The 9,342-nt window shown below is 35.8% G+C and overlaps 3 protein-coding genes across 5 annotated transcripts in view; 1 reads left to right on the top strand and 2 right to left on the bottom strand.

Annotated features, from left to right (window-relative positions):
- Positions 1 to 4,689, bottom strand: part of LOC100633676 (uncharacterized) — a 4,934-nt gene extending 245 nt beyond the window's left edge. Inside the window, exons 1-7 of the mRNA XM_003385797.3 lie at positions 4,493 to 4,689; positions 4,291 to 4,432; positions 1,216 to 3,600; positions 1,007 to 1,156; positions 648 to 957; positions 281 to 589; positions 13 to 227 (exon numbers count right to left, since the gene is read on the bottom strand). Coding sequence (XP_003385845.2) covers positions 13 to 227; positions 281 to 589; positions 648 to 957; positions 1,007 to 1,156; positions 1,216 to 1,401 — 1,170 coding nt within the window. The 5' untranslated portion in view covers positions 1,402 to 3,600; positions 4,291 to 4,432; positions 4,493 to 4,689. The remainder of the gene's footprint in view (positions 1 to 12; positions 228 to 280; positions 590 to 647; positions 958 to 1,006; positions 1,157 to 1,215; positions 3,601 to 4,290; positions 4,433 to 4,492) is intronic.
- Positions 4,690 to 4,868: 179 nt separating this feature from the next.
- On the top strand, positions 4,869 to 5,651 carry LOC100632284 (ubiquitin-fold modifier 1). Its single transcript, XM_011405001.2, has 6 exons — positions 4,869 to 4,911; positions 5,007 to 5,063; positions 5,163 to 5,220; positions 5,274 to 5,313; positions 5,365 to 5,397; positions 5,476 to 5,651. Coding segments are annotated over exons 1-6 (264 nt in total). The 5' UTR covers positions 4,869 to 4,909; the 3' UTR covers positions 5,550 to 5,651.
- LOC100632157 (dnaJ homolog subfamily A member 3, mitochondrial-like) lies at positions 5,603 to 9,033 on the bottom strand. 3 transcript variants are annotated; one of them, XM_019995300.1, is made up of 15 exons: positions 8,960 to 9,033; positions 8,745 to 8,911; positions 8,641 to 8,701; positions 8,551 to 8,589; positions 8,267 to 8,492; positions 8,010 to 8,217; positions 7,821 to 7,906; positions 7,678 to 7,761; positions 7,416 to 7,610; positions 7,120 to 7,272; positions 6,404 to 6,551; positions 6,133 to 6,326; positions 5,972 to 6,087; positions 5,840 to 5,925; positions 5,603 to 5,788 (listed from the first exon to the last, which is right to left on the bottom strand). In XM_019995300.1, the coding sequence occupies exons 5-15, from the start codon at positions 8,315 to 8,317 to the stop codon at positions 5,670 to 5,672; spliced, it is 1,440 nt and encodes a 479-aa protein (XP_019850859.1). In that variant the 5' UTR covers positions 8,318 to 8,492; positions 8,551 to 8,589; positions 8,641 to 8,701; positions 8,745 to 8,911; positions 8,960 to 9,033; the 3' UTR covers positions 5,603 to 5,669. The 3 variants fall into 3 exon arrangements, with proteins under 3 accessions (XP_019850859.1, XP_019850860.1, XP_019850861.1); XM_019995301.1 differs by having other exon boundaries at positions 8,745 to 8,907; XM_019995302.1 differs by having other exon boundaries at positions 5,604 to 5,784.
- Between the last annotated feature and the right edge of the window lie 309 nt (positions 9,034 to 9,342).

Genomic DNA, 9,342 nt, shown 5'->3' with positions numbered 1-9,342 from the left:
ATACTTCATGACAGTCTTCCATTTGAATGTATTGGGATCAACTTGACTCCATTCATAAAACACTTGATTGAACCTCTCTTGGCATGTTGGATAGTCTTTGTCCAGTCCTTTCAGGTAGCCTTCATTTAGACCAACAGCAATCCCAAACAAGTGATACTTGTCTTCAATCTTTGCACCCACCAAATTATTAAGAGCAGGAAGACTGGGCTCAGCTTCAAGAACACTGTCTATATACAAAATATAAGTTGATGTTATTAGTATATAATAGGAACATACTCACTTGGAAGTGTAGGCATTGGACGCTGTTCTTTAAACTGACCCTCCAACTGTATAGCTACAGATTTAAGCTCAATGCTCTCCAGTGCAGCTGCTACTGGTTCCCATGTTGCAGTCTTGTTTTCAGTCCTCCACAAAAGAAGGGATTCTCTAGCAAACTGAGTTGGATTGTTGTACTGTATCTCAATCTTGTGCAGTTGGGATACGTTTAGACCAAGTTTGAGACCAAATATGAACCATTTACTGCCACGATGATCATCGCAAAAAATATCAGCAGTAACAGTCAGGATTTTCATCAAGACAGCATCAGAATCTATTAAAGGACATGAATATGAATAAAGTCATTTATACTTTAGGGTTGAGTTGCTTACTAATATCATTTGCTGGTGAAATATTAGGAGTCAAAGGAGGAGTTAGCTGTGATTTGGATGCACTCTCATTTTCTTGTGGCTTTTTTAATGTGACATTGATTTGAAGGGGTTTGCTTGTTCCACTGAAGACAGCTTTCACTTTTGTAGTATCTAAGGCAACAAAGCTATTCAAGTATGAGAAGGTGTATCTGAAGCGAGGAGGATAAGAAAGAACCTCTTCCATCATTTGAAGCATCTCAATATTCTCTTTATTCACATTACCAGCTTCACAACCCATCACTTTAAAATAATCAACCTCTGACTCAAATATCTATGATAAACAATCATAGAGTATCATTCAGTGTGCTATGTCTATCTACCTCTTCTGTATGGAATCCATTGTGATCTCTTTCCCATCCTGGTACACTGTCTGGATCAAATGCTACAGATAAGCTGCCTTCATCATCAAACATGATACTCTTCAAGTTACTAATTGCAAAGTCTTCATCCTTACACTGCTTCATTACAAGCTGTAAATTAAAAATTATCATAAATAATTATACACTTTAAAAGAGACATTGATCAATACCTGCTTGCATCCCATCTGACAAGGAAAGCAGCAAAAGTCAACAAAGGTTGTTTCATCTTCTTGTTTCTCAGCCATTGCTATCATGTAATGCTTCTGAGTACCTTTATATGCATTCTTCTCCATGGCAACACAGTGTGAACAAAAGTGGTCACAGAATGTCTTAAACATTTCAGAATCGACTTCCATTTTGACGTTGCTACAAGTAAAAAGAAACTTTCCTTTTTCCAAAAAGTTTTGATCACTGGCGTCAAGTGGACGAAGAGGTTTTTCATGGTTGTCCCAATATTGATGTTGTGGGGAAGGTAAAGTTCTGCTGGTTTTGTTAGTTTTTGATCAATGTAGACCCATACAATAGGAGTGATGGGCACATAGTCACCAAACTTGAACTTAGTGCTAAATGGACACACTCCAAACCATGCAGTAGCAGGTTGTTGAACTGCTCCCTCTGGCATTATGAGTGTCACACCAGTCTTGCTGCAGTGATGGACAAAGCCTTTACTATCAAATTTTAATTTGGTCAGTTCACCAAAGATATCTGCAACAAATCATCAATACATGCATCCACAGTTATTTTTACTAACCTTTTATTTGTTTAATTCCAGCTGCAAAGTTTATCTTTTTCGTTTTCTTTGATCTTTTTTCTGCTTCTTTCCTTCTCTCAAGAATGCTTAGCAAATACTCCTCATCAGATTCATAAAGTGATGCCTCCAAGTCATTTCTTTTCTTTTTTCTTTTGACGTAGTATCCTCCAAAACAGATTATTATTCCTGGTATTGACACTAGAAGAAGTATGGTAAAACCAACGGATGCTGATGCTATTCCAGTTATTGCTGCTGTATTAGGACCATCTGGTGTTGGAGATATAGTTGGTGTAAATGTTGTTGGAGATGCTGAACAGTTTGTCATTGATGGAGTGTATGTACTGCTATTGTATAGTTGTACTGGTTGATCTCTATATTGCAACTTTGCACTGTTGTTTGAAAAGGCAAATATGCAGGCTTCATTACTGAAAGACTTCAGTTGGCATTGCGGTCTATCTATCGTTAAGTTGCTGCATTCTTCAGGATAACTTATGTTTTCATAATAAAATTGTGTTATTGTAATGGTTCCACTTGCAATGAGATTCCTATCAGTGTATCTGATGAAAATTGCAACAATCAGATCCTCAAATCTAAATGCTGTAATGTTCTTTGAATCTGGAGGAATGGGTTTTCCTTCATTAGTTGCATAGCAATGCTTATCTATCCCTATTGTAATACACAATGGCGAATTACTAGAAACCTCTGTGGTATACATGTACGTGATGTTGTATGAAACCATATAAAGAAATATAAGCTTCTCAGGATCAACATTTCCAGTTAATTGATGAGTAAAACCTGTCTTTGTATTACTGAAAGTCAAATCATAACTTTTGGTTCGAGGTGGATTATAGCGAGGACTCTGATATAGATCAACTCTGCTATCACAAGAAGGATTGATGAGTGCCATATAAAGACTGGTGTTCCTGTTGACAGGGATGCAGGCTGAAACTGAATCATCTTCACCACCAATACCAATTGTAGTAAGGTTGACTGAAGCAACTGGATACAATAATAGCAACAGGAAAGACACTCTTAGAAGTAATTCTATAAAATAGACATAATAGAGTATATTTACTATTAACTTGGCTTACCCATAATCTTTAAACTGTTATGCTACTGTAAGTAGCTATACAGGTGTGTTTGTATTTATAGTACACATCGTTTATAATATCTCCCTGAAGTCATGAGCTCTATATGAATTATTTTAATTACACATGAATACTCTTGTATTACGTATCGGGTGTTTTCTCAGTGTCAATTTTTCATGAATAGTATATCAAAAACAAAGGAAGTGGTTCACAACAGATTAATCATTGATTGAATAGTGAATTTAAATAAAAATTGTACAGAGCATAAAATGAAATGATGCGATTATTAATATGACAAATAGACAGACAACACCAGTTATTTTTAGATCAATAAATGTGTTCAGAAATGCATGTACAGAGATTGTTAATAATTACGACTTGCAGTTGATCATATAGCTGTAGGACTAATGGTATCTTGCTCTATAAGATTCACTTGATCTCCATCAGCTACGCCTTCATTATCTTCAGAAGCCACACCTACTCCTTGTTCTTTTAAAGACGAATAAGGATCCTCTTCGGTGTACTCTGGAAGCTCGTTATCCCTATAAGGGGGCGGAGTGTCGTCGTCTCTTCCGATAAGTCTCGAGGCAAGATACAGCTGCATTAGTCGCCGTCTTTTCTTTCTGTTGTGCCTCCACCAACAACAGTAGAGTATGATGACAGTCGCAATTATTAGTATTATAAGAGGAACAGCGATACCTAGTCCTATGTATAGTCTTTATTGGAGAAAGGAAGGAAGAGAGAGGAAGAGGAAAAAATTTGGAGGAAGAGTAAACATTTTAAGTGGCAGGATGTCAATCATGCATGCAAATGTCATAATAAACGGACACCAATGACGTAGTTATCATTATTGTGATTGTAAATAAATTATTATAATTGGGTTAACTTGTAAAAGCACAAATAGTTGTACAGTCAACACTTCTTTGATACATGTCGCATCTAAACAGCATCTTCTGGAGACTATTGATAATAATACGTGTTTTTTAAAGTACAAATGGCTACATAAACTTCTCAATAGAGTGTGTATAGTATCAGAAGTACATGATATCAGTGCACTCTTGATGGTACATGTAATCATAACATAACACCTCATCAACCTAGGTGTGACCATCTAATGATGCCAAATGCACACACCTTAAGTTGTTGGCTAAAGAGTTACGGCTGTTGTACCTATTCAGTGGTTATATGGGCTACATGGAAACCGGGCTTAATGGCTCTCAGTAGTATACGTAGGCAAAACAATAATGATTGGTGTAATAGATGAACGTTAAGCAATTACTAAGCAAAATAGGCTACAATGTGTAATTTAATAGGTAGATATAATGCAATTAAATACTACTGAGCTATTATTATAATAATAATTATACCACAAGGGAAGTATACAATGTACATGTTAGTCCTCTTACTGAAGATATGGATTACAGCAGTAGTTATTATTATTGTTCATACTGCTGCTGTCAGAGCAGCAGTACGTCTTGTACGAAGCATCATTACTTGAAGGGCAAGTTACAGAGCAGTCTGACGAACCAACAATGACTTGAGAACAAACTATAAAAAGAAGCGGGTTTTGGATATTATTGTATTAAAAGGTATACTATCCCATCTTACCAGTAGTAAGGACAGAGAGAAATATCAATAAAAAGACATTCATTGCCGGACAATATTTCTTCCTCTCGACCACAGCAACTCAAAATAAAACCAAACCCAGCCCAGTTAGACTTAGATAATATACGGCATCATTGATATAGGGTATCATGGATGATGGTATTTTGGTGATACATTCTTCACTATTTCAGTTTCAGCATTAACAAAAATAAATTTTTTGCACTTCTTAAAACTTGCTAATTTTGAAAAGTAATTTTCACCTAATTTTCACCTGTTTTTTACTTTTTAAAAGTGTGATTTAGATACGTATAAATGATTTTCACATTTTATACTTCCTAATTAAGTGAGCATTGATTGTTTTCATGCAAAATTATTTCTTCTCTCTAATTTAATTTTTAAAAGGGAAGAAAGAGCACGAAGATGTAAGTGTTGTTTTGCTCTGCCTGATATATCCTTGTTTGTTTGTTTGTTATTATTACAGTCAGTCACATGATTTGCTCTTATCTCTATTCCACAGGAGTAAAGTGACCTTTAAGATTACTCTCACATCAGATCCAAAACTACCTTTTAAAGTGTGAGCATAGTAAATGCATCCATAACTAATGTATGGTCCATCTTCATTGTTTATTGGCCCCTATGCTTTATTGTGTTTGACTCCTCCTTTTCTTACTAGTTTAAGTGTACCCGAGAACACTCCGTTTACTGCTGTATTAAAATTTGCTGCCGAAGAAGTAAGAACATGTCAAGTTTAGACAATTGTATTATTTCCTCTTTTAAAAATTAGTTTAAAGTTCCTCCTGCCACTAGCGCAATCATTACAAACGGTAAAGTATAATCAATTGATCGATGACGATAATTTTTTAATCTTTTTTTAGATGGAATAGGAATTAATCCATCTCAAACAGCAGGTGCGTAGAAAATGTGGTAGAGAAAATTTTGAAAAAGAGAGACAGAAAATGAAGTTTTCTTTATCATTTTATTAATAGGTAGTGTATTTTTAAAGTATGGTGGGGAACTCCGCCTGATTCCACGAGACAGAGTCGGTCATCAAAAACAATGATCTTATTTTATTAATAATAATAATTATTATTTATTATTATTATTATCAGCTGTTTTATACCAATCAATAATTTAATGCAAAAACAATATTCGTTATATTAAATAATGGAGATATTTTAGGTCAATTTGTGTTCTCTTTTTGTTCTTTGTCCTCATCTTCCCAAAAAATGCCCTTCAACTTTTGCAAGAATCCTTTCTCTTTTTTGATGAGTTTGTTCTTTTTTCCATTCTCCCCTCTACCTAACATAAAGGTGGAGTCAACCACGCCCTTTTTTAATTTTTAACCCTGACCTTTTATGATCCCATTCACAGATCCTTCGTAATCTTCAGTTTGTGCTAGTTCTTCTATTAACGTCTTCTGTTCACTGGTCAGATTCCTTATAAGGAAGTCATGGGTGTGGCAATGTGGGAGTGGTTTCTCACTTGGGTACTTTGATCCTGATGTGAATGTAATGGTCTCCGTTTCCGTATCCGTTGAGTCGTGGTATCCCTCGACCACTTAATCTGAGTCTGTGATGAGACTGAATACCTGCCGGAATCTAAAAAAAGAATACGTGAAGCTCCACCCATAGCCATGCCCATACCTTTAAATCCAGCGTCCCATTAAGACCGGGTGTTTTAGCGACTCCTCCCAGGACTGCTTGAGTGTAGCTGACGTTAGCGTCAGAGTGAATGTCAAACCCGTCACGTCTAAAAGTGTCACTTGATGAAACTCTGAGCGTTACATAAGCTTCTGTGTGACCCACTGGAACTCTTAGAGTTTGACCGTCTGAAACACCTGCAAAAGAGAAGAGATTATAATAATTTATGAGCAGCCATTTTGTATCTTCTCTCCCTCCTTCCCTCTCTCTTTACCAGCTGGTACTTGTACGTTAACTGATCTTGTCTTGACAGTGGTTCCTTTCCCCATGCAAGAGCGACACCTCACAGTTATCACACGTCCTTGTCCGTGACAGTTCCTACATACGGACTTCATCTTGAAGAACCCAGTACTGATCACCTCCTGTAATGTAAGGATTTAATCATGATAAGAAATGTAGGGGCAGGGTTTTCCACAGGATTTTAAGATCAGTAGTTGCTCAAAAATTGGACCCAAGTGCCTGTGCTATAGTACAGGGTTTTTGACCAAATTTCGTCAAAAATTAAAAATAGAAAATTCTCCATTTTTATAATTTTTTCTGATACATATACATGTACTTATGCTGTGTAGAAAGTTTGAAATGATTCCAATAAAGTTTGGATTTTTTATGAACTTTAAAAGTTACTCAAAAATCAGGTGAAAGTCCCTGTACTATAGTACAGTGTCTTTGGCCAAATTTCATCAAAAATGACTAAAAGAGAAATCTCCATTTTTATAATATTTTCTGATACATATACATGTTCTTATGTTGAATTTGAGCTGATTCCGTTAAAAATTGAATTTGTAATGAATTTTAAAAGTTGCTCCAGAATCCAAATGCCATGCACTGCATTGTAGTGCTTATCAACTCATGAAGCTCATGCTGTTTAGCTCACTTAGCATGCTTTGTGGGAAACCCTGTCGCATAACAGCAATAATGAAAGGATCTTACCTCTCCTGACCCACGGCAGTAGGGACAGACTTCTGTCTTAGTCCCTGGTTCCCCTCCACTGCCAGAGCACCTCTCACACATGGCTTGTACTCTCATTGACAGCTCCTTACTGCATCCTTTGACTGACTCCATGAATGAAAGACTGAGATGAAGCTAAGAGAGAGTAGAAGAGAGAGAGAGGGAAAAAAAGAGCAATAAAAATGAACTAGATAATGAAAGTATTATCTATGACAAGGTTCAAACATTTTTTCACAGTTTAAGTTTGTCCCAACTTTATTTTTATATACTACAGTTACCGTTTGGGAGTTCCTTGCGTCTTGTCCAAATATATCTTGTCCAAACATGTCAAAGTCACCAAAAAACTGACGGAATATTTCCTCAGCTCTCATCGACGTGAAGGGGTTTCCCTGATGACCTGGGCCAGCTTCATCGCTGAACTCTGAGAAACCGGAATAATCGTAACGCTTTCGCTTCTCAGAGTTACTAAGAACCTGTAATAATAATAAACAAAAAAACAAACAAGCAAACAAATAAATAAATAATAGCTATCAGTGCAACCTCATATGCTTCTCCTATTTTTGTGAATTTCTTTGCCGCTTCTGGGTTATCAGGGTTACGGTCGGGATGATACTTCTTTGCTAACTAAAAACATAATTTAAATTATACTTGCTAGTTTTTTTTAAGAATAGTCCTTCTCTTACATCGTAATAAGCTTTCTTTATTTCCTTGGCATCGGCAGTCCGTGGTATCCCAAGTATCTGATAATAGTCCTCTTTACAGAGAGCAGCTGAAAGAATAAAAAAGATGGGTACAAAAAGGTAAAAAAGACAGCAAATTTCAATCAAATTTGTAAAAGAGAATTAAGTCTACTCTGGTAAATTGTAGTTTACCATTAGAATGAATTCCTCTATTGGAGTGTGTCTTCGTATGATTAAAGTAGTGATTGCTATATCTAGTGATACAGTAAGACACTTCTGCTGATCTCAAGACAGAAGATAAGCAAGAGGAGCTCAGAGCAAGATGGCCACAAGAAGATGGAGAGAGTGAATGGTGAAATAGTCTAACGAATCTCTTCATTGTTGGACTCGATGAGAGTAACTAGTAGCAGATGAATATCTAAGTAAATAAATGTCTTTTCTCTCATTACCTGTTGGTTTCTGGTAAAAATAAGGACAATATCTCGTCCACGTTTTTGCATGCTCCTCGTGAAAAGAAAGAAATAATTTTAATTAGACTAATTTGGTTATTTGAAGATACCGCTTTATTAGATGACTTACGGTATACATAAATAAAGCATTAAAAGCAAAAAAATGACAAAGTTTTGTATTTTATATTTCCTGAGGTCTAATGGGCATACACAAATTGTAGTTTGCCTAAAAAGAGAAAAAAGAGCAGTAAATTGCAGATTGAAAGCAGGCACAAAAATCTTACATTTTGATCCCAAAAATTCATCCCCTTCCAGCCACAACCCTAAAAGATCATATTGACATTACAATTGTACATTATCAAGTGATCATGTACTTTTCCATTTATCAAATTGATGTCCTCAGGGCCAGTGTAATGAGGATCAAGAATCAAAAATCTAAAAATTATTATAAAATTATTTTTAAGGTTATTTTTCCTACTTAATGTCACCAGATTGCTCGTCATAGTCAACTCCTAATATGGTATGAGCTAAAACCCCACCCCCTATCATTACGGGAGTGCCCTGGTTTCTAAAATGATGCTGTAAAAGACGACCGGTACCAGCGATATCAGCTCCTCTTGAGCAGTGATGAATACGAGACTCTATCTGAATAATGAAGCATTTGGTATTGACCACACCCACTGGCCCACCCACCTGTAATGAGTGATTCAGGACGGTACTGACTTCAATTGATCCAATCCATTCAGAAGAGCCAATAAATGGTTTCTATAATAATAATAAATAATAATTTTAATTTATGTGATAAAAATTTATGTGATACGTGCAATGCAATAAAATTGGGGGTGATTTCGGAGCCAATTTTTTGAAAAAACCATGGGCTATAGTACAGGGAAACTTTCAGATTTTGGCCAATTTTTAAAAATAGCTATAACTTAAAAATTTGAAGTCAGAATCGTCTCAAACTTTCTACATAGCATAAGGACATCAATATGTATCAAAAAATGTAATAAAAATTGGGTGTGATTTTGGAGCCATTTTTTGAAAAAAACCATGGGCTAAACATAAAAAATTAAAAA

This window comes from Amphimedon queenslandica, unplaced genomic scaffold (genome assembly GCF_000090795.2).
Source record: "Amphimedon queenslandica unplaced genomic scaffold, v1.1 AMPQUscaffold_13448, whole genome shotgun sequence".
NCBI lineage: Eukaryota > Metazoa > Porifera > Demospongiae > Haplosclerida > Niphatidae > Amphimedon > Amphimedon queenslandica.
This window is presented reverse-complemented; position numbering and strand designations above follow the sequence as displayed.